Source organism: Oryza glaberrima, chromosome 2 (assembly GCF_000147395.1).
Source record: "Oryza glaberrima chromosome 2, OglaRS2, whole genome shotgun sequence".
Lineage (NCBI taxonomy): Eukaryota > Viridiplantae > Streptophyta > Magnoliopsida > Poales > Poaceae > Oryza > Oryza glaberrima.
Window position 1 is genome coordinate 22,091,873 of NC_068327.1, and position 27,080 is coordinate 22,118,952.

General features: G+C 41.4%; 5 protein-coding genes across 5 annotated transcripts; all 5 read right to left on the reverse strand.

Moving 5' to 3' along the window:
- Positions 1–1,774: 1,774 nt before the first annotated feature.
- LOC127761283 (uncharacterized) lies at positions 1,775–4,847 on the reverse strand. The gene is made up of 4 exons (XM_052285556.1): positions 4,650–4,847; positions 4,435–4,537; positions 2,916–3,296; positions 1,775–2,265 (listed from the first exon to the last, which is right to left on the reverse strand). The coding sequence occupies exons 1-4, from the start codon at positions 4,745–4,747 to the stop codon at positions 2,137–2,139; spliced, it is 711 nt and encodes a 236-aa protein (XP_052141516.1). The 5' UTR covers positions 4,748–4,847; the 3' UTR covers positions 1,775–2,136.
- A 4,003-nt stretch (positions 4,848–8,850) lies between these two features.
- LOC127763871 (uncharacterized) lies at positions 8,851–10,422 on the reverse strand. Its single transcript, XM_052288671.1, has 3 exons — positions 10,260–10,422; positions 9,903–9,981; positions 8,851–9,809 (listed from the first exon to the last, which is right to left on the reverse strand). Exons 1-3 carry the CDS (start codon positions 10,263–10,265, stop codon positions 9,154–9,156), a joined length of 741 nt encoding a protein of 246 aa, XP_052144631.1. The 5' UTR covers positions 10,266–10,422; the 3' UTR covers positions 8,851–9,153.
- Positions 10,423–15,328: 4,906 nt separating this feature from the next.
- LOC127764162 (uncharacterized) lies at positions 15,329–16,484 on the reverse strand. Its single transcript, XM_052288996.1, has 2 exons — positions 16,342–16,484; positions 15,329–16,218 (listed from the first exon to the last, which is right to left on the reverse strand). The coding sequence occupies exons 1-2, from the start codon at positions 16,345–16,347 to the stop codon at positions 15,694–15,696; spliced, it is 531 nt and encodes a 176-aa protein (XP_052144956.1). The 5' UTR covers positions 16,348–16,484; the 3' UTR covers positions 15,329–15,693.
- Positions 16,485–18,826: 2,342 nt separating this feature from the next.
- Positions 18,827–19,685, reverse strand: LOC127764298 (extensin-like). The gene is made up of 2 exons (XM_052289157.1): positions 19,515–19,685; positions 18,827–19,155 (listed from the first exon to the last, which is right to left on the reverse strand). The coding sequence occupies exons 1-2, from the start codon at positions 19,603–19,605 to the stop codon at positions 18,881–18,883; spliced, it is 366 nt and encodes a 121-aa protein (XP_052145117.1). The 5' UTR covers positions 19,606–19,685; the 3' UTR covers positions 18,827–18,880.
- Positions 19,686–21,727: 2,042 nt separating this feature from the next.
- Positions 21,728–23,217, reverse strand: LOC127764064 (leucine-rich repeat extensin-like protein 3). The gene is made up of 2 exons (XM_052288888.1): positions 23,043–23,217; positions 21,728–22,604 (listed from the first exon to the last, which is right to left on the reverse strand). The coding sequence occupies exons 1-2, from the start codon at positions 23,134–23,136 to the stop codon at positions 22,339–22,341; spliced, it is 360 nt and encodes a 119-aa protein (XP_052144848.1). The 5' UTR covers positions 23,137–23,217; the 3' UTR covers positions 21,728–22,338.
- Between the last annotated feature and the right edge of the window lie 3,863 nt (positions 23,218–27,080).

The window sequence follows — 27,080 nt, forward strand, 5'->3', positions numbered from 1 at the left end:
TTGTTACCATGTCAAAATATTGGCAATACCAAACCATTGGCAAATTTTCGTAGTGCCAAATATTTTGACAATTTGCGTGTCTTATTGGCATATTTTGGTAGCAAACCAAACACTAGCTAAACTACTATTCAAAATGCCAACATTTTGGTAGGGCACCATTTTGGCATCAAACCAAAATGGCCCTAGATTTAGGCTTTGTTTAGATTCCGGGTTGGTTTCGTTGTGGCTTAAATAGGCCTTACCAAATTTTGTCAATATCAAATTTTGACAAGTTTTGGCATGGCTAATTTTGGTAAGGCACAGTTGTGTTTGGATTAAAGTCAAAATAGTCTAAGTTTACTATTGAAATGGCCTTTTTTTAGGCATGCCAAAATATGGCTTTAAACCAAATAGACACTTAACACTATTGAAATTGCCAAATATTGGTAAGTCTAATTTAGGCCTCAAACCAAACCAGCCCTCCAACTTTTTTCTTCAAACTTCTAACTTTTTCGTTACATCATTCCAATCTCTTTAAACTTTCAATTTTGGCGTGGAACTAAACACAACCTCATTTAGTTTAGAATGGATAGAGTTATGATTTTAAATCTGGTTGATAAATTGATGTATTACTTTCATCAATAATGTAAAGTACTACATGAATTATGAAAGTAGGTTTTATCGAGAAAAAAAATATGCAGTGCAAATTCCATATGTATTAGTACTAATCTAGAAACTATCGTAAGATAAAAAAAAATGAGTGTTTGACATTTGTCTAGTCCATTTCTATATCCTACATATTTCCAAGTTTACGTTGCATATAGGCGAAGTGAGCATAGCTCAATTAGTTAGGTTTCTTGTGGTGGAACCAACCATCCGGGTTCGCATTCCACCACATATGGGTTCATATTTGCAGCTAACTAGGGTGGAAAAAAAGCTCGGGCTTGGCTCGAGCTTGGTTGGCTTGGCTTGGCTCGTAAGCCAAACGAGTTAAGCCCAAGCCTCCTTTTAAGCTCGTTGTTGAAACGAGCCGAGCCCAAGCTGGCTCGCGAGCCACTTGTTTTGACTCGTGAGTCTAGGCCATCATGTGTTTGTATCAATTTTTTTACTTTTTTATGGAGTTATTATTTGTGAACTTGAAATTTATCATTAAAATTTTGAAGAATTGAATATATAAACTTATTTACATGTTGAAGATTTGTTCTTTTTTTTAGTAATTACAAAATATATATGAATAGATGTTTCAACAGGAGACTTGCAAGCCAGCTCGAGCCAGGAAACGAGCCAAGCCGAGCTCAAGTTTTAGCTTGTTTCCCTAACTGAGCTTTCAGTGGTAAGTGATGTACCCATCAATAAGCGACGTACCCATCAACAACAAAACGCATGTGGTGACTTCGTTAATCTCAATATGTCGGCTCAGTCTTTCATATGTGTTTACAGAGGTAGGATTTGCGTGTGTGAGGTCATCTTCCTTCTCTCTAGTACCAAACAAAAGCACACAATGCAAAAAAAGAAAAAAAAAGAGGCTCTTCCAGTTTGCATGGATGTTCTGTGATAGACAATGAATATTGTGATATCAAGGGTTAAATCTGGTTTCAGTTACTAATTACATTCGAGATTCTAGTTCAGTCTTTTCCCTTGATCAAATATTCCTCAAAACACAAACAGCCCATAAATAACGAACTGATCGTCCAAATACATGATGCTCTGACACATTTCAGGAATCGATCTCTTACGAAGGCACACATGAAATACCTTTTCCTCTTGCATTCTACTACCTTTAAATGTCCAAATGTAATGATAACAGTGATATCTGCATTAAATCATCCACCAAACAAGTGATGATAAACTTCCGGGGTACTAATTCCAGTCATTACACGCTCAAGTAAACCAACCAACCCTTAGGAAAATTAGGATTGCCAGAAGACCAGATTGACTAGTCCAGCGGTTTCTTCTATAAAATTATAGGAGCTTTGCTCTAGAGTGGCAGCAAGGAATGAGAAGCAGTTTATCAAGATGGAAGTAAACAGAAGCAAACAGAGCGTCATATTACACACCCTTTGACAGAACAATTCCAGCATTCTGGTACACCGTACTAGTCCAACATGTAAGGCCTACAAAACTAAATTCAGAGGGTGCTGACATGCCAGAATTCTGTCACCGGTACAATTCACGCCATGGTTCCTGAAAGACCGGTGATTTTTCGATCCCCCTCTGAAGAACAGTTTCTTTGCTGAACTCCAAGTTGATGTGCTTAGCCAAGTGATCACCTACACATTGCAGCACCTGAAGCACAACAGGTAGGGGTCGGGTGAGCCAACAAATGCAAGTATAAAAGCTGCAGATATTTTTTGAAGATAGTGGCAACATGTACAGAGAAGTTGAAGTTCCTGGGTGGGAGTGTGCGGCAGACAAAATTACGCAAGAATCCTTATATAATTACCAAAAGACTAGCTCCTTGCCTCCTTCACAGTTGCTCGAAACGAAATTTTTTTTTCCTTTTTCTACATAATTTTTACTGTCATGTATTGCTTAATATTGTGGACTAATATCATGAAATGGAAGTACTGAAAGTTCAAATTTCTCTAACCATTATAATATTATTTCCAGCATCATAGTGATACATACAATTATTTGGAAACATCATGGTTTATAGATTTCTATTTGGAAGGAAGAGTACATAGAGCACCTTTTCCTATTACTGGACACATCTTTTATAGTTCAACTTCTATCTTGGTTCCAACCTAATATTTCCAAGATACCAAGTCTGTTAACGTTTTCTCAATTGCTATATTACCATAAAGTTGACTTCAAGCTTAGCTATTAAAACTGTAGTAGTTTCCTATTCTGCAAGTATCTTCATTTAGAACAAGAGAAAGAAGAAATACACTGCAAAGAAAAATTCAATTGGAACTTAGCAGCCAGTGAGTATGTACCTCAAGGTCCACATCTGTAGAGCTTTTTCCTTGGTGCTGTCCACTGGATGCAAAAAGAATAACTGTCGGTATATTCAACACACGAACCATTTCCAGCAAACAGAGTATTGGCTCACTTCGCACTTGTAAAGATTGAGGAAGTTTAGTAGTTCCGTCAACTAACATCTGAGTAAACTCAGTTGTTGCTCCTATTTCAGCACCATGGAGTGTAGCTAACTGTCCTGTTTTTGCTCCATGATAATAGTTTGGAGATCTTGTCATAAATGGGACAATGAGGGTTGGCAGAGTGGATGGAGCTTCTGAAGAAACCAATGCTAAAACCTCATTCATAGCACACGCTGCAACAGGAGGCTTATAGTCTGGTAGGACAAAAAAGGACACCTGGCAAAAGTTAACAGAAATCAAATGCAGCTCGGATGTGGTATACATATGGAACTCATTTGCAACTTTAGCTATCAGAAAGAAATGAACACTCCCAAGTAAAAAAGAATTAAAGAAATAGGTAAAAAACTATATATAGTTGGTTGGACAGTCATTCAGTATCAATTGGTCATCAAAGAACTGCAGAACTGTATAAAGTGACATTGAAAGAGAGAGTGCATGACAACAGTTCTATGACCTTACAATTGTGTATTGTGAAAACTGCAAAAGCTATCAGGTGCCAGCTGACTGGCAGTTAACCATAAGACATGAAAATTAACCTTTCCTAACAGGACAAAGCAACATGAAATCAATAGATCTAGGGGACAAGGTAAAACCTGCTCATCTAAAAAAAGTACGACAACAAGTAAACCACAAAAAGGTAGCCTTTTGCACTGGATTGCCTCAGGTTGTTCCACCATAATATGAGGTACCATTTAATCAACTGTAAAATATGTAATTTCCGTGCTGACCAAATGCAACAAGATAATCTAGAGCGCTATATCCATGACCTTGAAAACAGAAATCTATTATATGTTTGCTAGACAGGAAGTACAAAGATCTTCACCAACAGAAATAAGCCCAGTATACATGAACGCCATGCTTATAGAAGTCAGTTCAAAATGAAGGGTAATAGGCTCGCAGCAACCAAAAGAGTGATAACTGACAAATACAACTCAGGCTTAATATATCAAGTGCTCAAACTGAATCATGATGAATTGATGATAATCAGTTCCAAACACTCAGATATAACACATATGTTCATATCGAAACCATCAGTTCTCTCTTCCTCAGCAACAAAGTTTCCTGTGCCTCCAAAACACACTTGCCAGTAGTTGATTGGTGCATACCATATCAAACCCTAAGACACAAGATTTACTAAGTGACTAAACCATATTGTGAAAGTTATAGTATTCACGCATTTCAGTAAAATTGCGACATATAGGCCATTTTGGTTTGAAGCCTACCAAAATTTTTGCAGGGCAATAATTAGCATCAAACAAAACAACCCAAAGATTGGCAAATTTTGGTTCCAATCCAAATGGCTACATAGTACCAATTGAAGCTACAAAATAACTGGCCAAAAAGGGACGCTTACCTGCGGATCGCCACTAAAATCGGAGAAGTTCACGAGCTCGCCGGAGGCCTTCTCCCCGTCGAGGCCGTACTTGGCGAGGGGGAGCTCCAGGGGCGCGGACTCCCTGCAAAAAGCATCCAGCGACGACGGGTCAGCTACCGTAAGGCGCTGGATTTTGGTCCTTTCGGGGAGAGAGAAAAAAAAACACAAAGAGGCTAGGGTTTTAGAGGGGGGACCTCGTGAGCCCCGGCGTTGGGCGGAGCGCGTCGGCGAGGGCGGCGCCGTAGCCGGCGGCGTCGCGGACGAGGACGAGGACCTTGGGTGCCACCCGCATGGCCGCCGGTCGCCGGTCGCCGCCGCCGCCGCGGATGATCGGAGGGAGAGAGGGGAGGGGATTAGCGGTTGAGCACGCGTAGAGCCAATGATAGAGGGTAGAACGGTAATACGGAGGGAGTTCGTTAGATGTTCAAAACTTTCCATCCAATTATTATTCTCTTCAAATTTGAATTCGTAGTAGTATTTGGTATCCGTGTCTGACAAAAATTCAGATTCTTGATTCTTTTTTTATTCATGAGTACTGTATATAAAAGTTTCTTGAATTTGTTCACGTCACCGTGAATAAAATTGGTTATGAAACGTATAAATTTAGATTTTTATGATTGGAGTATAAAAGTTACTCCCACAGAAGATATGCTTATGGCAGTATATATAATAAGTTGTGTTACTATGATGAGCACAACAGTATATGGTTATGTAAATAGTTCAATATGAAAATGAAAATGTAACGACAAAGGAAGAGATCATGTTCATCAACATTAAGATCAAACGGTTTTATTGTTGGTTTTGAATGTGATCACGACAATCCTCAAAATTTGCTTCTCTTAACACCTAATTGAAATAAAGGGTTTATACTAGCTTCCTAATTAGTGAGGATAAGTTATTATTAGTTGAATTTAGCGATAATAGTCGGGGGCGTGGAGTCATGGGTGAATGACTTTATTTGTCAGAGTTTAAATTTTGGTACCCACAAATATTATGTATATGCAGATAGGTTTCTAACGAGACTATAGTGAGATTATGGATGTACTACTGAGTATCATGTTACATGTGCAGTGATGTATCTATACCCAGGTATAGTCTTTTGATGCTCTTCTTGAGGTGGAAAAACTGGTTTTGGCATTCACTCGTTGGAGACAGTGAAAGCATCAAACATTGGATTGGATGTCCAAAAACATTGGATATATTGGATGTCCTAGTCTTGAAGATGTTGTATAGGAGAATGGTACATACTATGAACTAAGGTGAAAACATTTAATATAATTTTGTACTGATTGGATTTTGATGACGATTGTACAAGTTGTATCCTTTCTTTGAAAGCATTATTGTAGGACTGAAGCTTGAAATGTCTCCTCGCTAAAAAAACTATTGCAATTTTGTGGTCGGTCGGCCTATGGTTTCATGACAGGTTCAGATTTTTTTTAAAGTTTTTATCATGTTGTTCTTTCTTCTTAGTCGTTTTAGGTCTCAATTAACATTTAGCTAATGTAGTGGTAATGTGCATCCTTAAGTTGACGTCGGATGCAGATACTAGGGATTTATACCTTTCTTATTTAAAAATGCAAACTCTCATATTTTCTAGAGAAGGGACAAATTACTGTTCTGTTTTTTTTACTTGAATAATTCTTCATTGAAAATACTTACGAACAAGTTCAACAGTTGCAAGTATTCCAACAATCATGTTGGTTGTCCAAGTTTGTTCTAGAGGGAATATATCAAGGAGATTCGAGTATGTCGTCTCCCCTTAATCTACTGTTGTCATTTCGTGACATGAGCATGCATGATCGGTACAGCTAGCTATCCTATTTGTCAACAAAATAAACCCAATTTCCCGGTGGTCCATCTCACCATGTTGAAAAATGAACGTGTGAAACCGTCCTAATAACCTAAGTGTTTAATTGACTCTTGGAGCAAACATACAACAATCCTTGACTTGACTTCATTCACGGAACGGCAGTTGTCCCTTGGCCACTGATCGCTGAGCCTAAATAAGGATTTAAAAGTTATCTCGTTTTATAAACCAAAATGGTAGTGTATAAGTTGAGAAAAGTCCATTAGCCAGTACACCGAAATGCGGCTTGGTTTATGATAAAAGTAAATCGAAGAAACGTAAAGAGCCTTTCCCACCCAAAAGCTATTCAACGAGGTGAGGGACCAATTAAGGATAACCTATATATTATAATCTAATTAAGCAATAGGATACTATTTTCTATCTCACTCTCAAGTACTAGTACTACTTCACCGCATCATCTGTACTACTCTATCTTATCCTCTTCGTTCATAGCCATTCACCGCATCATCTGTACTACTCTATCTCATCTTTTCCCCCAATCTTCTAGAGGCATCGAGAGCAGCAAACCGATGGTGAGCTCGGTGGATGGCGTAGCGAGCTCGCGTGCGTGGCCGAGCTAGGTACCGGCCGGAGCAAGCAAGGCGACAGTCGGCCGACGAGCTCGCGCGCGCGGCCGAGCTGGGTACCGGGCGAAGCAAGCGAGGCGGAGCAATTGAAGCGGGCGCACGGTAGGAGCGAGCTGCCACCATGGTCAGCACAAGCTCGAGCTGCGTGGTTTGCGACTTTGCCCCACCATGCCACCGTCGACTCCGCCACATAGCGCCGCCCGCGAGCTCCCTCCGGCTTGAGCTCGAGGGGAACAGGAGAGAGAGGGGAGAGGAGTGGAAGGGGAATATGGAGGTGGAGCACCCGTCGCCGCAACGCGTGCCTCGAGCCCGTCCCCTGGCCGAAAAGGAGGAGGAGCCGCGTCGCCCAGGCGGGAGTCGCGTGGCGTCGCTGGGGGACGGTGCGAACGAAAAAAGCAAACGGAGATGGACGGAAGGAGCTAGGGACACGCCCCTGAGGCTACCCGTTGCTGATGGAAAATTCATGTGTTGAATATATTCGTGTATTTTGAATGCTTCATATCTTCAAATTCCTTAGTTTGAAGAGAGGGGTAGAAGAGGAAAACAACACTTGTGGCTTTGTAGGCTGGGATTTTGAGGAGCCCATCCAGGGGTGTTCTCCATTGCGAGCTGAGTTCCCCTACGAGTGTCCTCAGTTAGTGAGGACACTCTAGGAATGGCTTACATTGTGGATGCCCTTATATATTAGGTCTACCTTCACACATTGGTGTACCTCAACCCTTTACTGCCCCTTTCCCACCCCAAAAGCTAACCAATGAGGTAAGGTGAGATCCACGGTCCATCAGGCATTCACACGTACCTCAGCCCTTTACCACCCCTTCACCAGATGTTGAACTAACCAGGCTCTGATACCAATTGTATGATCGTGAAGGTATTTCCCACCCCAAAAGCTAGCCAATGAGGTGAGGGGGTCCCCCACTTATATATTAGGTCACTTGCCTTTCCACAACCAACGTGAGATTATTCAACAGATATGTACTCCATCTGTTTCAGGTTATAAGAAATTTTGACTTTAATCAAAGTCAAACGGTTTTAAGTTTGACTAAGTTTATAGACAAATATAGTAATATTTATAATACTAAATAAGTTTCATCAAATCTACAATTGAATATATTTTTATAATAAATTTATCTTAGGTTAAAAATATTATTACTTTTTTCTATAAACATGGACAAACTTAAATCAGTTTGATTTTGACCAAAGTCAAAACGTCTTGTAATCTGAAACGGAGGGAGAATAATTTAGTAAATAAACTTGTAAAATGTTCATTTCAATTTATAAATTTGCGTAGTGCGTGTACATAATCTGCTAAATTTGAGATGAAGCTTACAATCACCCAATAGTTTAACTAGGGTGGTTTTTGTTTTGTGCTACCTTACTACTGACAATTAACATTTGACAAATCTCCATTTGGAAATCAGAAACGGAGCCTAGAAAGCTGATCGGGACTCAACTCAAACTAAAAAGTGAAAGTGCTGAAAGAATTTGAAGTCCAGCCAAGAAGCAATGCCAGTTAACTATCCCTGTTGCGTCTGGCATCAGCTCAAGGAATTAAAATAGTTCAGAAACGGGGGCGCGACGATGACGATCGGTTGCTATGTTTAATCGATGTCGAGTGAGTGCTGATTGGATTCTCGGGATGCTTCAATATCTATCTTCTCTGACTCTCTGTACTGATGGTGACTTGCTACAGGAATTTTTTTTTGTTTAATCTTCTGAAGCTGCAATTTGGTTTCCATCAACTAATCCAAACAATTAACGGTGTGCGTATCTAGCAAGTTAGCTTCTACTTCTACAGTTCTCTATTCCTTGATCTTTATCAGTTATTCAATTTACTGTCTTTTGCAGTTCCCTGTTCCTTTGATCGTTTACTACTCTTCTGTAGTCTCTAACCGAGATGAATTGTAAATCTGGGAGTAGTTTTGCATCACAATCTTTAATAGTACAAGACAAAGCTACCACTCTTCTGTAATAGGAGATGTGTTTTTCTTGCAAGAACCTCAGATAATCTCTGAAGAAATCCAAGCAGTAACAGAGTTTTACAGGTACAGTTTTTACGATATACAGTTTTATTATTATACATGGTTAATTCACTAGGTTGTGCAGCAAAAGCTGCCAAATTAATTAACCGCAAAAGAAAGCAGCAAAAGGTTAACGACCTTCAAAAATGGAAAAGAACAAGGCAAGAAAGCACCAAGCAAAATCACACATATGTACATGCATGCACATATATAGGTAATTTTATGGAGAGAGATTAATTTGGTGCTAGAGAATGCAGCAGGCGTTGCTGTCGCTCTCGTGGTGGCGGCGGGAGCGGGACACCGCCTTGGAGGTCTTGCCGCCGGCGGCTGCGGCGGCGGCGCGGCCGGTGCCGGCGCCGGTGGTGGTGGTGGTGGTGGTGGTCTTCTTCTTGGTGGTGGTGGAGTGGTTCATGGGGTGGTAGTCGTGCTTCTCCACCAGCGGCGAGTAGATGGCCGGGTGGCTGAGCGCCACCGCACGGGAGTAGCTGCTGCCGCCGTAGCCGTAGCCGCCGCCGCCGCCGGCCATCGCCATCGGCGACGGGTGGTACTGGTACGGGTACGCGTACGGGCTGGGCGCCATGGCGTACGGCGGCTGCCACTGCTGCTGCTGGTGGTACGGGCCGTACGGCGACGGCTGGTAGTGGTACGGCGACGCCCGCGTCGTCGCCATCGCCCTGGCGGCGGCGGCGTCCTTGCTCCCCGGCGCCGCCGGCGGCATGATCATCCCGCCCGGGAACATCGCCGCCGCCGCCTCGAACGTGTCGACGGTCCTCAGCTCGACGATCTCACCGGAGCCCACCTTCCTCTTGAGCTTCTTGGTCAGCTTGTTCGTGTCCACGCTCTCGCCGATCACCAGCAGCAGGTTCCGGTCGCCGCCGGCCAGCGTCACCGACTGCACCCCTGCAGCTCGACCGGAATCAAATCAACCATGAAATCAACAAGAACACAACCACGATTTCGCATTCAAAACAAGATCAAAACAAAGATGATTACCGCTGACAGTAGCAGCCTCTTTCATGGCCTTCTTCTGGCATTTTTCGGTTTTCACGGAAATCCTGATAATGATCTCCTTCTGAAATTTTCAACGCATGGATTTCACAGATAAGTTCTTCAGACATGGATTAACTAAAATCTCGCCTGTGTCTCGGACAAAAAGTTTCAAGCAGACCAAAGCAAAATATGTACGTAGACGAAACTTTCAGAGGAAACACCAATTAAACTCTGCAAATAAACCTCCATAAAACACGCACCAATTCGTGGTGCAACTCGTAGAAATTAAAACACACCAAATTCGAACTCAAACTTGCAGAAACACGGGAATCATGAGAGAAAAGGAACCATGTTAATTACCTTCATGGTTTTCGCTTCGCTAACTGAATTTGCTCAGTAAAAAAAAAAAAAAGTTTGCTAGCTATAGCTCCAATGGAGGAGAGGGCTAAGGAGATTAACAACCGTGTGTTGCGTGCTTCACTCTCTTAAGTACTGACAGGATAATGGCCTGTGAGCTACTGTGGTTAGCTCAGTGGTTTGTACCTGCCATGTGTGACAATACCATAATATCTTGTTTATTTGGTACTAGTACTTGGTAGCCAAGCGAAAGAAACACACTGATTAGATAGACCTTGAGAGAAATGCATATTTAACTGTTGACTTTGACCTAGAGACTTTGGCTCGGCTTTGTGTGTAGTTATCTCGAAGGGGAGGATTATTATACAGGGCATGTCTCACTGTTGGGCCCCCAAAACAATCCATATGGATTTTGTTTATGCATAAACAAAAGGCCCATCCACTCACAAATATCATACGAGATATATCAGCCAAACATGCCAGGATCTCCTTGCTGACGGGAGCAGACGTCCACCACCACGTGCCTTTACTTGAATTTCGTCGTCGTCGTAGTAGTATTGTTTTGGTCACGTGTAATTATTTTAGTAAAAAATAATTCATGTTGGTCGATAACTTTTCCATGTACCATAAAAATATACCCTATTCGTTTTTTTTAAAAAAAACCTAAATGAAGATTTAACACCATCTAAAACAATAAATCTGGCTTCAGATTCGTTGTCCTTCTCACCTAAGTTGATCTTTTTCGAGATGAAGGGAGTAGTAGACAAGTAACTTTAACAGTTGTTGCATCCAAATGCAACTCAAAATCTTTAACACCCACGGTTCAAAAGCACTGTATTTTCAGTAGACGATATCATTGATTATTTTTGGCATAACGTTTGACCATTTGTTCTATTTAAAAATTATATAAAAATTATATATTTATTATGACTTGTTCTATTATTAAACACACTTTTAAATATGACTTATATTTTAGTATATTTACACGAAATTTTTAAATAAGACAAGCGATCAAACACTATTTTAAAAGTCAACAGCTTTATTTATTAAAAAAATGAAGGTAGTATAAGTTTAAAATGGATGAACATATACACACACTAGAAAGTAGATTGACTAAATGTGGGTCTTTTCCGCGCACGTTTCCACTAGCTAGCTTCTGCATGCACGGCGGAGTTAAAAAGCATTTGTAGTAGACCTATAGTCAAGCAGTTGCAATAAACAAAAAAAAAAAAAAAAGAAGATCATCTACCCGAGATCGATCTGATCTGTCTAAGAAAATTGATGGCATGGTTATCTTGCTTGCGCTCTGTGTATCAAAACAAAATATTTCACGTGCCCGACGTGCCAATATATAGCCTAGCTTACTGTCGCAAGTTAGTTGTGGAGCAATTCCGAGTGTTGCACGCACGGAGGACATACCCGATCGAGATCGGTCTGGGGTATGGCAAATTAAACGAACTGACAAAAAGGAGATTAGATAATTCGATACCCACACATATAGTTTCAGCAAATACATGTATCGAATTAAAGCCGATGGATATATATCTACATGCATGATCATTTAATTTGCATGGTTCGTCGGCGCCACATCATCTATCGTCGATTGTTATCCCTCGCTACACGTGTAGAGATCGGTGATAGTTATATTTCATCTTGGCACAATAACTAAAAATAAGTAATTTTACTTATCATTCATTTAAACATGCTACTATTTCTCGTAAATAAGTAATTTATTAATATTTACATTTCTCGATGTCCATGTAACTAATCTTGTGTAGAAGAATAGAGAGTCATGCATTAAATTTGAGAAAGTCATTAAGATAATAGGTGGTTGGATTGAAATATGCTTATCAAAAGTAAATTTTTTAGATTTGAAAATATGTCTATAAAAAAGATGGAGAGAGTACTGAACAGTACATACACATGTACGTACATGGTCCGGCCTAAGAGCATCTCCAACAGCCTCCTTATTCAACTCTTCAAGTTAAATTTTAGCAATTTTAAAGCAAAATCATGCTCCAACAGACTAGCTAAGCCATCCGACTAGCCAAACTACTCCTCCCGCTGGCCAAATTTGGCCAGCCAAAATAGCCTAGCCAAATCGTGGGTCCCACCTCTTTTCCCCCTTCTCTCTCTCTCGTCAGATGAGCGCCGGCGCCGCGCCTTCACCGCTTCGCGCCGCTGCCCGTCCGCGCCGGCGCCGCCCGTCCGCCGGCTTCGCCTCATCACCCCTCCGCACCGCCCCTCCGCCGGCGGCGCCCCTCTGCGCCACCCTTCCACGCGCCGCCCTTCCACGCGCCACCCCTCTCCGCGCCGCCCCTACGCCGCCGTCGCCCCTCCGCGCCACTGTCCCTCCGCGCCGCCCCTCCACAGCGCCGCCCCTCCTCCATTGTCGTGCTTTGCTGGCGCCGCGCCCTCCGTGCGACGATGAGAAGGAAGGAAAGAGAAAAAGAAAAAGAAGGAAGGAAGAGAGAGAGGGGGGAAGAAGAGGAGTAGAGGCTGACATGTGGGTTCTTTGTTATTTTGGAGAGGATCAATAGAGAGTCTGTTGGAGTGATCATCTAGTTTGATTAGCTAAATTAGATGGAGAGTTGGCTATATAAGTGTTTGGAGAAGCTAATTTGGAGAGGCGGTTAAAAATGCTCTAAGCTAGCTCGCTCGCTCTCTATTGGCGCCACCGCCCACTGCTTCCCGGAGCAAATCGCGATGTACCAACAACTAATACTACCAGAGTAGGGATCGATCGGCTCATTAACCAGCTGTGGCCAAGAACTATTGCATGAAACCGGCCAAATTAAACGTCGTCGACGGATCAGCGAGAAAGATATGATAAAATCAATCATATGTGGCGAGAAACTGAAGCACCGAGCTCAAGTTCCTGGCAATTCGTGCCACGCGCAACGCAACGTGCGTACTGTACCTTCTCGATCGTACGTATACGTGTCGTAGCTGCTGCTGCTAGGACTAGATTGCTTGGACAGGGATTCGACCACGTACAGGATCGTAGGCGCGAGTCGCGCGCGCGCGCGACACTAGCTACTTTGGGTACGCATCGTATGCCACATGGGCTAGCTAGGAAAACTGCCGCTGAGATCGCGAAACGTACGTACGTGTTAAACTCGGTGGCCGATCGAGATATATACGTGGGCGCGCGCGCGGTAGCTGATCCACATGTACACCGGTGGCGACGGGCGAAAATTAAAACCCGCGGACTCATGTCCAAGTCGTCGTACTCGTTTTTATACGTCGTCGATCGGGGGCGGTCGGCGAGGCGCAGTGGCGCGCGCGTCACGGAAAACACGTCCTCCGATCCCGTCTCCGATGACGCAACATGTTAATTAGCAGCTAGGGGGCGGAGAAAAGGATCGCGCGCGTGCGACCAAACTAATTAACTGCACGGGTATGTACATGTGCAACTTGCGCAAGTATGTTGGTTAACTTAACCGTGCTTGCGACGTTGCTTAATCTGGCCGGGTGGGGTTGCCATCGAGTCATCGACGACGCATCGTTGTACAGACGGGAAATTACCGTTTCGATCCTTGGAATGCTTTCCCGAGCAAAAGCGCTGCTCCATCCTTCCCCTAATAAGATAAACCAGTACTTTCTCTATCATATAATAAGCACAGTCGTGGATTTAAATATCCAACGCTTACATGTCTGTCTTATTTAGAACTTTTAATGATTAATATTTTTATTATTATTAGATCATAAAATATAAATAAATGGGATGAGGGAGTAGGATATATCCCAGTATCACGAATCTGAATAAATAAATGTTCAGATTCATGATATTAGCATATGTCACATCGATTTATAGTACTGAAATATATCACATCACGTACTATATTAACTGCCTAACAATGAAATTTGATTGTAAATATCTCTTACACAATTTTGCTCAAAGTTATAGAACCATACTCATGGTCTAGTATTTTTGAACATGAATACAATAATATTTTTTTTGAAAAACCTAAATATTATTTAATTAATAGTTGGTCAAGCTCAAAATTAAACTGTTAACATACGACTTAGTATATTTCTAAGAGTTAATTATACTTTGTACCATATTTTATTAACAAAGTTTTAATTTGGATCACTCACACCTCAATAAACTCCCTCATCCATGCCCCAGCCATATTTTTGCTTAAGGATTTGATAGATATGGCTTGAAAAGAGAGTTAAGGTGGGCTAAAGTATAACAAATATAAAATTATTTGGTACAAAATGAGAAGATAGATCAAATGAGGATCGAACACAAAATTTTTGATAATAATGTGTGGTCCAAAGTAAAAAAGAAATCCGCTCTATTTCTAAACAACATATTTAATGATAGATACTCTATCCAACACGGGAAACTGTGTAGTGTAGACTAAAAAGCTATCATAGGATGCACAAATAGATATATGTGATTTGTCCATATTATTTTGAGTAATTTTTTTACTCTCCATCTTAGGTGTGTACATTCATGTATCTGATGATCGATATATAGTTTTCATGTTGGTACTGTACATGAAGTTTATACTGGACACTATATATTTTTCCGTTCAATACTTATTAAAGATGCTCTGTGTAATACTGCAGAGGTTTAATTAAATATATAAGCCATATTTTTCTTCCATTTTGTTGACAAATGTCAATTTTCTCACTTGGATTGCGCAAGACCTTTTTATCTGTGCTCTGCCTTCTCCCAATATTGTGGAGCCTGGCAGAAAGGCAACTCAATACAGCGATGGCAAAGACTGATCTCCCATCCACCCTCTGTCGTTATCTCTGTGTCTAACCCATCAAATCATCCAATTATCTACGTTTGGTGTGACTATGAATCACCCGAACTCTTGACAATTGTCATTAGCCCCAGAAGACAAATGTGCAATACAAGAGATGATAATTTACCGATAACACGACTTGTTCTGTTGCTTAATTTGTATATCTAGGTGACTACTGACTAGCTTCCACGTTACGTTATGTGAAAACAATTCACACAAATATGTGTACTAGTGTGTTCTGCAGTGTAAAGGATCGATTCATACTTTCCGAAAGGAAAAAAGATTCAGCCAATCAATGTCGGTCGATGTGCATCTCTGAAAATTCATTCATCATTTCTGCATTTCACACTGATTTATCTTGGCAGATCTGAAAACAACACAGCTGCAAATTAACAATTAATTACAATCAAATGGAACGATCGAAGGGGCTGACAAAAACCATAGCCCCTCTATCTCGACCGATCACGGCTTCACACAAATCTGTTTACATGCAGAGATGAACAAACAAATCAACTGAAGCACAAATTTCCCCAGTTATTTAGCAGCCTCACCAGCAAATAGTAGTAGTAAACACTGCTCAAACCTCACCGAAATGAAATGAGAAGAAGAAATCATAGAAAAAAAAAAAGAAACAGCTATACACAATAGCTAAGCTTAAACTATAGTCGTTGCTACATGATGGAGCAGCCGTTGGGATCGTCGTTGCTGCTCGTCGTGTAGTACTCGTGCTGCACCGCGGCGGCGCCGTACGGCGACGGGTAGTAGCCGCCGTCGTACGGATGCTGCGGCGCCTGGTGGTAGTACGGCGAGTCGTAGCCGCCGCCGTACAGCTGGTGGCCGCCGGAGCTGTAGGCGCCGCCGCGCCCGGCGGAGAGCTGGGAGGAGTAGTAGTAACCGCCGTTGCTGCTGCCGAGGCGGCCGCTCGTGGAGGTGGCGGCGTAGCTGCCGGCGGCGGCGCCACGTGGGTAGGTGTCGTTCAGGGTGCGGAGCTCGACGATGTCGGCGTGGCCGACCTTCCGGCGGAGGCGGCTGGTGAGGTGGTTGGAGTCGACGCCGGAGCCGACCACCCGCAGCAGGTTCCGACCTTCCCCGGCCAGCGTCACGGACTCGACGCCGGCCATCGCCGCCGCCACCTTCATGGCCTTGGCGTTCCCATTCTTCTCCGAGCTCGCCTGCATCCTGATAAGCATCTCCGTCTGCAAGAAGAACACAGCAACATATATCCATTAGAAAAAAAGAAAAGAAAATTCAATTCATCTTCATATATCGTCACTAAGACCAATCAATCAATCTGAATTCTGAAGAGAGAGCAAATTTACCCTCATGGCGCCGTACAATTTTGCAACAGATCGAGCAAGCTAGCGTTCGAGCTGAAGAGAGAGCAGAATTGATCGAATTGGTTTGTGTCAGAGCAGAGCAGATTAGCAGATATAGCGTGATGTCGCGGGCTTTTATACTGAGATTATGCGTGCACACAGATGCTACTACCGGTTTCAGGGCAATTCCAATTCACCTTGCGGTTGCGGCGTTGGGTGGCACATCTTTTTCAAGAGATTCTTTTTATTTGCGACGAAGCAGCGGGGATCCGAACCAATTATCAACGAACACGGCGGGAGCCGAAAATTTTTTATGGACGGTTGACTGCGAGGAAGACTCCAAGTAATTTAATGGATGTTACGTGGGTACGTGTCGCTTGTACTCCATTTGATTGGTGCAGAGCGATCGATCTCGGCCGTTGGATGCAGGACAGTCGGTGTATCGGACGGTCCGATCGGGGTGTACAAAAATGGGTTACAAGGTTCGGGTTTTTGGTGAGCTGAAAGTGATAAGCTCGAGTGCAGGTGAGAAAAATGATAACTCAAATGATTATCGGCTCAAAAAAAAAAATCATCCAGTGGAGGTTGGAGTTAGGAGTTGACAATTATTATTTTTTGGTCAATCCAACTTCATCAGACTATCAACGATTCATGCATGCATGTATCTTCAATCTCTTCCATTTCGTTCTCTTATTTTTTTTTTCAAAAACAAACATTAATTTCTCTCGTTCTCTAGTTTGTTTTTCCCTACTTAGAAACAAGTTGAGTTTTGTTAATTAACCCGTGCGTGATGCACAATCAGATGTTTCCGTGATGCAGCGCAAGCTGCCGCCTGCAAAACCCCGAGTTAATTTTCTGTTGGCTGAACACCGTTCTTGGTTTTGCGATTCAGTTTGTAAGTTCGTAACAATTGATCGTACTATTTTTGTGAATGTTGTTTATATCTTCACCGAATTGGGCTACATCGACTTTATCAAAGATGCGGAGAGAGCAAAACAGTGTAGCACTCAGCTGCAGAATTTATTTTAAGAAATAATACGATTTTAATGGAAAATCACAAAAATATAGGTTGGTTAGACGAAATCGCAAGTTTAGCATCCTGTCGAACAACCGTGGTTCGACAGGGTATCTATCTAACAATTGTGGTTCGACATGGTACTTGTCGAGGTGATAAAAAAATTTTAAAAAAGAGAATTATCACTGTAGTATCAAACATATCGAACATGGGTAGTTCGACATGCCCCTACCAATCACTGTAGCGTCTACTTTTTTATTTTTTATTTTTACCAACTATCCTATTGAACTGTTGCAGTTCGATAGGTCCCCGTCAAACCACGGTTGTTTGACAGGGTGCTAAACTTATTTTGCCTAACCGATCTATATTTTTGCGATTTCCCATTCTAAAAAAAATTCCTCAGCTGGATTAGCGGTTTGGTTAAATAGTTAACTTGGGTGATATTCCACCGGCCATTAATTGAATCTTTAATTCTTGGTGAACGAAAGCATCTTTAATTGAGTAAGAAAGCTCTCACTTTCTCCGTAAAGAAAACGAGAAGAGAATTGAACCAGGAAATGTCTCCCGAATAAAACAAAATTTCCCAGGAATAATCAACCGTCTTTTGTGATTCTGCTACTTTAACGCGTGTTCGGTGGGACTTTCTCTTCCTTGAAGAGAATAAACAGAACCCAATATGATGTAAGATTTCACTTTTAACACATGCTTTGCCTTTCGGATGTTCCTTAGGAAATAAGTATAATGGTTCAGAAGGGAGGAAAAGAACGAAATTTCTATTTCAGAAACTTCACAAAGAAGAATAAATCATTACTGGGATAGTGCCCATGGATTTGATCATTTGGCCCATTATTTCTTTCAAGAGGTGATTTGGCCCATTAATGATCACTTCTTGCGAGAACGGCCCAATATAGAACCATATGAAGATCATGGCCCAGTTTCCAGAGAAATACACCTTGGGTTGCCTTTTAACACTTTCCATTTCTTCTTCTTCTTCTTCTCCTCGGCGAAAGGTGTTTGGACTGAAGGTAACAAACTAACAACGGTGTTTTTATTTTCTTTTCAGACCTTCACCATGAAAATTACTTCTTAAGTATCTCATGATAAATTCTCTCTAATGAAAACCTATAAACGAAAAGTCATTTTACAACTACACCTATAGCTTTATTTTGAACTGCAGATCTATATTATTCACGTTCAAACATACACACACACATCATATTATTATTATTATATTATATCATGTTACACTCACGCACAACTTATGTTATTACAATATTATAAGCCATCGACTGGCGCATAGTACATGTAGCCTTTGGAAAGAGCTCACACTCATGGCCTAGCAAGCCGTACACGTACGTACAAACGCACGTCGGCACCGCGTACACACGCTGACACGCGTGCCTTAATTTATTGATGACGACGAAGAGTGCAATAAGCAATACTACGATCGAGCTTGTGTTGCGTATACAGTCGTATACACACATAGTACGGCGTACGGCGATATCGACGTATATACGGCGGGCCGGGCTACTTGGAGCAGCACTTGTGGCAGTCGCCGGACCAGTCGTCGCAGCAGGATTTGTCGTCGTATCCGTCGCAGTAGTGCTTGCAGTCGCCGCCGGACCAGTCGCAGCACCCCTTGCCTTTGCAGACGTCCTCCTTCCCCGGAGACGACGGCGGCGGCGGTTCGTCCTCGTGGTCCGGCGGCGGCGGGTCCTCGTGGTCCGGCGGCGACGGCGACGGGTCCTCGTGGTCCGGCGGCGATGGCGACGGGTCGTGATCGCCGCCGTCGTGATCGTCATCTGCATGCATATAGACGACATATCAAATACTAATTAATACTAAATGAATACTATGAAGAAGGCATGCATGAACACAATACATGTAGTAGTATATCGTATCGTAGTCCCTCCGTTTCACAATGCATGTCATTCTAGTATTTTTAATATCCATATTGATATTATTGTTAATGAATCTAAATAGATATATATGTCTAGATTTATTAACATCAATATAAATGTAAGAAATACTAGAATAATTTATATTGTAAAACAGAGGAAGCAATATATATGTGTATGTGCAGGAGAAAATTTAACGAAAAATTGTATGTATATATATATGCATGCAGGGTGTGTGCTAGCTAGCTAGCTAGCTCACATACGTGTTTCTTCGGCGGAGGCGACGTGGATGAAAGCAGCGGCGGCGAGCAGGAGAGTGAACACCAGTAAAGCCAACTTGGACGATGCCGCCATGGCTGCTAGCTTTAAGACCTTAAGTGATCTTAATTAATTTTCAACTCACGGTATAATTAATTAGGACTGGATCGGACAATCTCGAGTGTGGTGAGAAGCCTATGCGTGCAAACCAAGCGTATTTATAGGCAGGATGAAGCCTTATTATGAGATTTAGGGTTCTGGTAGTAGTGCGTTAGTTACTAGTTGATGACACACTGCGTCTTCTCATGTCGACCGATTCAAGGTTATACGTATAGCAGAACATATAAAATTAAGCTGACTAGCGACTACCTATAAGAGCACCCATAATAGTAAAGTAAGGTGCTCTTTATAAAATATGTACATCTCAGCAATAGACTCGATTAATAGTAAACCACCTTAATAGTATATCTATATTGGTATCTATATCTCTCTCATTCATTGCCTCGTTTTTCTCTATATACTATCTCCAAGTTAGTAGATAGCTTTGCTCTCTCTCTTCATTTAATACCTTCCAAGTAGGAAAATATGCTGACATGTATCTCTTGTAGAGAGCCTATAGATAACCATTGTGGGTGCCCTAACCGTTTTGCCATTCTGATTACCGCATTAATCCCCGGTTGCCGATTACTCCCTCCGTTCCATCGTTCCATTTTAATCAATTGCAGTTATAAATTTTTATGTCTAACATTTGATCGCTTGTCTTATTAAACTTTTTTATAATTAGTATTTTAATTGTTAAATATAAATAGTACTTTATGCTCAACTTATTTTTAAATTTTTTTTAATAAAATTTTTAAATAAGATGGATGGTTAAATGTTGGGTGCGGAAAATCAGAACCACACGAGAAATGAGTGGGAGGAGTACATTATTCATAAAAGGTCAACTTTACGATGGCCCGGCCACCAATGTCAACAACTAATCACGCCATATGCATGCCCATTTGCATCAAATATATATGTCATATGAAAGCAAAATTCGTGGAAACCCCAAGCCCACATGTCTGTTTAGAATATTTTAGCTTTTCAAACCAAACACCACCAGTACAAGTGTGAGTGTGTGACGCCATAGGAGAAGGGCGATTTTATTTGGGCGCGCGTAGGATTAATTTCATTCGCCGATCCGTTAGGTGAGCTCGGAAAATGCGAGCACGCCGGCGCTGGTCGTCGGTCGGCTCGCCGCGAGCTACGACGATCGGGTCGTCGATCGGTCGTCCAGGACGGGGTCCTGCAATCGAGGAGGCCATCGGATGGCTTAATGGGGATAAGTCAAATGTCACATTTACGAATGAAAAATAATTTGCGAAAAAAAATTTTATATACGTGTTACTAGTGATCTAAAAGCAAATGCTGAAAAATAAACTTCAATAAAAAACCCTCAAAATTAACTCCAAATTTAATGTTAAAAATTTAAATTTTGGTTGATAAGGATAAGCATAAGCGAAAAGATGAGACCAAACCTTTTCACCTTGTTAGGTGGCGGGCCTATCCATCGCGTGAGACCCAACTGAAAAAGGCCTCGTTAGATGCGAAAGTGCTAATTCGTGACTAGTCACGCACCGGCCTACTCGCACGAAGAACCCCGCCTTTTCATTTTTTTTGGCATACGTATGTTTTGTCGGCTTATCTACTTTCCTTTTTACGTAAATGTTGGTTTAATAATTTTTTACTATATAGGCTAAATCTAGATTGGTTTTATGCATACTTCTTTTTCCTTTTTGGCTTGATTTTTCCATGGGCTCAGTAATTTTGGCCTATTTATTTTCTTCAACTTTTTTACTTTTTAAGTTTGTTTTTAATTTTATACGAGTAAAATTTATATATACAATACAAAATTTATACATTAACATGTAAACTTATATACATGTATACATAGTTTTTATACATATATACATATATACATATACATATATATATATATACATATATATATAGTGTAATATAAATTTATACATATAAAAAATTGTATAAGTGTATATGTACCAAGTATATACACAAATATTTTATATATACGCATATAAATTTATATATACATTATATATATACACAAATTTATATACTTTGTATGCATATGCATATACGTATACGTAATAGAGGTGGAGCTGGTTGCGTATCAACGGCCCCCTCCTTAGTGATGGGCTTGTACATATGGATTTGATTTGGACTGTTGAGGATTTATTGGGAGCATGGCCCATTTCTTCAGCCCAAAACAACAATTATCTGTGGCACCTTGCAAACTTACAGTTTGAGAAGTTGAGAAAGTATTTCTGGGTATGTAGCTGGAGCGCTAAATATGCATGCTTATATTTTTGAATAAAGGGAGTAGTCCAGTAGATTAATATGGTATAGTGATGTATGTTACTAAGACTAATACTCAGGTGTATATAAAAGTACATGCAAATAATAATTGAGGGCTACTACATAATCCTATATCGTTTCGATAAAAAAGAATATGTAATACTCATAATGCTATTTCCTTAGATATCATATGTGGTATCTATGATACTAGATAGGTATATCGAATATGATACCGTGATACCGGACGTAATACTCATATCATGATGACGTCAGCATGACACCATAGGTATCAGATCATGACATCAACTATTTTATTTGAACTGTATACATTTTTCTAGTAATTTTGAATAATATTTAATTAAGGAGAAGTGTTTATTTATGAACCACCATGTGCGATCTGCTTCATATGAGTTGTACGGAGCTCGCTCCATCGGCCTACGGCGAGCAGCACTCGCTGGACCAGTCGCATCAGTCCTAGACACCCTTGCATGGGCAGCATGGCGGCGGCGGCGGTGGTTTGCCATATCCACCGCCTCCGCCGTAGTACGGCGACGGTGGCGGGTCGTAGTAGTCCGGTGACGGCGGTGGGTCGTAGTAGTCCGGTGAGTGCGGCGGGTCGTAGTAATCCGGGGACGGCGGCGGGTCATAGTAGTCCGGCGATGGCGGTGGGTCGTAGTATTCAGGGGAGGGCGGTGGGTCTTCGTGGTCCGGCGACTCCGGCGGATTGTCACCGTCGTCATCTGCAGCATTAATTGGGAGCACGCGTTACCTACATATTAAATGCAAAAACAAATATGTACTTCCTCCGTTTCACAATGTAAGTCATTCTATTATTTTCCATATTCATATTGATATTAATGAATCTAGATAGATATATATGTCTAGATTCATTAACATCACTATAAATATGAGAAATGTTAGAATGACTTACATCGTGAAACGGAGAGAGTACGTGCCTATGTTCAAGTTCATCAAACCGACGAGCACAATATATAATTCATCGATGAGCCGGTTCGTTAAATTTTTTTTTTGAAAAAAGATGAAATTATGCATGCGTGTGTGTGTGTGTGTGAGAAAAACGATCGAATTGATTAAGAAAATATTTCAACTCCAGTATGAAAATCAAACTAAATTATATGCAGGAATTAATGAGGTACGGTGTGTCGGTGTGTGCTCACGAGTTTGTTCGGCAGAGGCGACGAAAGCAGCAGCGAGCAGGAGAGCGAAAACAAGCAAAGCCTTGGACGACGACGACGAGGAGGACGACGCCATGTATTCTTTTAATTTCTCTCCTCACGAAGTAAAGATATATGTAATCGAAATTGCTAGTTTAATTTGAACTATTTCGAGTGTGTGATGAGAATCGATCGATAACGTAACTAGACGTGTTTATATAGGCAGGATGAGGCACATACATGTGATCTAGTACTGTATACGTACTCTTAGTAGATGACGAACCGGTGCTTAATTTTGAGCTTCTTGACGCCGTCGATCGACCGATTCAAGGTAAAGAAATATGTACTGTAATATACTAGCAGGCTAATAACTGCATGCAAGTACTTCATGCAAGTACGCTTGGCATCTACCATACGTACGTGCTCGTTCGATTCACCGGAAATTAATCGAGTTGCAAATTAAGTGAAAGTCAATCGTTCGATTTGATCGATTTAACCACAAATGGAGGTGCTCAGCTGCAAAAGCAAACTCAATTATATTTGCCAGGGCCGTCGGCCACAAATGTGGCAAGTTTAGTTAATTCATCCTCACAATATGTACACATATATAATTTCTGGATATATATATGTCACTATTTAAGCGAAGTTCATGGAAACCCAAGTACGCACATTTCTATTTTCCAGACCAAAATAAACGTAAGATAAGATATGAGGTGGCCTTAGATAAAAAGGGGGAAAAACTTGGAGTAGCTAGCTAGTCCAGATTGAGCGATCCATCCGTGAGGAGGCGTACGTTATGGACATTCGTGAGATTGCTTATGAGGTGGGGAGCGGGCTATCAATTCGTCGATCGATCCTTGTGTTATGAAAAGGTTTAGCTGCTTCTCACATTTTGGATAGATAGGACACAAACATTTTCTCCAACAAAAGTTGGATTAAATTTGGATACTCGTAGCACGTTTTTCAAACTGCTAAACGGTACGTTTCGTGCGAAAATTTTCTATATAAAAGTTGTTCTAAAATATCATATTAATATATTTTTCAAGTTTGTAATTAATAATTAAAACTCAATTAGTCACACGTTATTACAACCTTGTTTTGCGTGAAACACTTAATTTTTATCTTCATCTATATCTTCAGGACATTTAAACACCACCATAAGCTCGATCCTGTAGGCCAACTAGGCCGAAGAAGGTCAACTCTAAAGAACGTTTCTATGAGAACGCTGACCCACAAAAGTCGTCTAGGCTAGACAGGTTACGAAATGACAAGTATACCATGTAAATGTTCCTATCAAAGAGATGATTATGTAAAACCCAACATAAACAAAACACTAGAGTTTGCTTCAGATGCTTGTAAGTTATAAATAGACTCCAAGATATGATTTTTATTGCCTTTATATACTTAGAGATAAGTGTTTGTCTTTGCACAACACTCGTAATGATCACTGTAAACAAAAAAAAAAGTATAAACACTACTCCCTCCATCCCATAAAAAAAATATAGAACCGGATGTGACATATTCTAATACGATGAATTTAAATAGATGTATGTCTAAATTCGTAGTATATAGATATGTCACAGGTACTAGTTGATTTTTTTATGGGACGGAGGGAGTAGGACGTAGCTAGGCTTAGGACAACTAGAATCTGAGTCCTAGGCTTAGCTTCTTAATCCCCATGCAAATTTTATAAAAATATAATGTAATTTCTAAATGTTGTTAAGACTATATTAGCATATCTAGACTGTCAAAGTACAATAATATTTTTTTCCCTAGTAGGTGTAGATATCTAGTAGCTCAGCTCTCCGTATATACATATCTAGACTGCCAAAGTACAATAATATATTCTTTTTAAAAAATATACATTGGTCCTACTATATATGTGGTCATAGCCTCCCCGAAAGGCCGAAAGTGTACACATCTCAAAATTAATGATTTTGACTTGATGATCTCCATAATGAACATCTCTCTCAAACTCTCAGTCATCTTGTTGACATACAATGGGATATCTATGTAAATAATAACTAATATAATCTTGTCTCACGCCCCAGCCCTTGTGACCTGTTCAATCGTATCTAGTAGGTGTAGGGAATAAGATCGACAGACGCAATCTCTCTCCGAATACGCGAATATTAGAGAATAATCAAATATCAAATAATTAGAAGGGGTAAGACTTTAAACTCAGATCGTCTAGTGTATTATTTTATGAAGCTAGCCGAAAGATCCCTGGTGTTTCTTCAGTAAGTCAGGGTAGAACATTGAAACAAGCAAAGCCAAAGTTAATATTCTTCAAAGTAATTAATGAGCAAGTGACGTTTTATAATTCCTCTATATTTGACTATGTCGTCATAATTTGCCAAGTGTGTTTTTCTCGCTAGCTCACCGTTTTTTAATAATAGATCTTTTATTAAACCGGCATCGATATCTGCAAAGAATACACAGCCAACCTAGCTTAACGGAAACATATATCCACAAAGGAGGCGCGCGGGGAGGACCGCGAGCGGTGGTTCCGGTGGCGGGAGGTGCGCGGGCAGTAGGGAGGCGCGTGGGCTGCGGATCCGGTGGCTGGAGGCGGATCCGACGACAGGGAGGTATTCGGGTGGTGAATTTGGTGGTGGGGAGGCCCACAGGTGGGCCGACGGAGCTCGGGCGCGCCTGTCGATGGGTGATGAAGCTCAGGCGGCGACGGAGCTTGCGCGTGGCTAAGGTTATGAGCGGGTGGCGACGACGAGGCTTGCAGGCGTGGGTCCTACGGTGTGTTGGCAACAACAAGTACAAAGATTCGGCGACGTGGACCTCGACCTCCTTCCTCCGCGCCGGCAGGAGATGCTCTACACTAGTGTCCAAGTGCACTGTTGTGGTCGATTTGTGAATCTTTAGTGTGTTGCATGCATGTTGTGGTTTGTGATTTCTTGAATTTGTGATTGTGGGATTGGAGGATGCGATGTTTGATTTGTGGATTTGTTATTGTGGGATTAGATGCAAATTCATAGAATCTGCGATTGTGGGATGTGATGTTTGATTTGGATTTGTGATTGCGGGATTAATGACAAACTGATGTAGATTATGAATCTGGTTTTGGAGGTTCTAAAAATAAAATTTAATATTTTTGCCTGTCGATTTTTTTTTAGCCAAAAATCTCTTTGCTGGCGGTCCGTATAATGTAGCCGCCATTGAAAACTGTTTTTCGCAAGCCGATAAGGCCCACCTACGATGATTATCTATTTTCATTGACCCTGATCACATGTGGATAGAGAGTCCGCTGGTGAAAATGTGTTATGGCCATTAGGAAAAATGGATTTTGTAATAGTGACAAGCCATCATCATTTCACGACCTCTCCCGAGAAAACCAAAGAAAATTAATTAGTACTCCCTATGCATGACATCGTTGACTTTTAGATGACATTCGATTATTTTCCTTATTAAAAATATTATATAAATATCATTTATTTTGTTAGGACTTCTTTTATCATAAAGAAATTATAGTATAAACTTACACTTTTACTTTTACATATTTATACTAAAATTTTGTATAAGATAAATGGTCGAACAATCAACGGTCGAACAATCAACGGCCAGATCGGCCGACGCCGCGCACGCCGCCGCTCGGCGGTGGAGGCGGAACCGCTGCATCTCCCGCCCATAGTCGCCCGTCACCACTGTGCCCGCAGCCGTACCGTGCCGCGTCATTATGTGAGACAAAAAATTACACATCTATAATGTGAGGGAAAAAATACACATCTATAAAAAGGACGAAGATTCATTTTACAGCTTAAAAAGAAGGCACGCAGCTGTAGTATCCATCAGTATTCACTGAAGGTGGACGACGACCACAAACGGCGTGCAAAAAATACACAACAGAATCAGGGCAACGCGCGGATGTGCTCGCCGATGACCGCGCAGGACTGCGTCGGCGGAAGGTGACGCAGACGACCAGGACAGGCTTCCTCTATGCCCCTGATTCTGTTGCAACACGGGAGAGGAGTCAGATCCAGCGGTGCACCATCTATGTCCACGAGCTGCCGCCTAGGCTCACTCCCT

Bases quoted from the DNA above. Each gene is read 5' to 3' on its own strand.
- LOC127761283 (XM_052285556.1), bottom strand. From the start codon at position 4,747: ATGCGGGTGGCACCCAAGGTCCTCGTCCTCGTCCGCGACGCCGCCGGC. The intron at 4,538-4,649 runs GTCCCCCCTCTA...TGCTTTTTGCAG, and splicing joins CCAACGCCGGGGCTCACGAG to GGAGTCCGCGCCCCTGGAGC. The intron at 2,266-2,915 runs GTACATACTCAC...GTTGTGCTTCAG, and splicing joins CTACAGATGTGGACCTTGAG to GTGCTGCAATGTGTAGGTGA.
- LOC127763871 (XM_052288671.1), bottom strand. The intron at 9,810-9,902 runs GTAATCATCTTT...GTCGAGCTGCAG, and splicing joins AGAGGCTGCTACTGTCAGCG to GGGTGCAGTCGGTGACGCTG.
- LOC127764298 (XM_052289157.1), bottom strand. From the start codon at position 19,605: ATGGCGGCATCGTCCAAGTTGGCTTTACTGGTGTTCACTCTCCTGCTC. The intron at 19,156-19,514 runs GTATGTGAGCTA...ATATGCATGCAG, and splicing joins CGCCTCCGCCGAAGAAACAC to ATGACGATCACGACGGCGGC.
- LOC127764064 (XM_052288888.1), bottom strand. From the start codon at position 23,136: ATGGCGTCGTCCTCCTCGTCGTCGTCGTCCAAGGCTTTGCTTGTTTTC. The intron at 22,605-23,042 runs GTGAGCACACAC...TTAATGCTGCAG, and splicing joins CGCCTCTGCCGAACAAACTC to ATGACGACGGTGACAATCCG.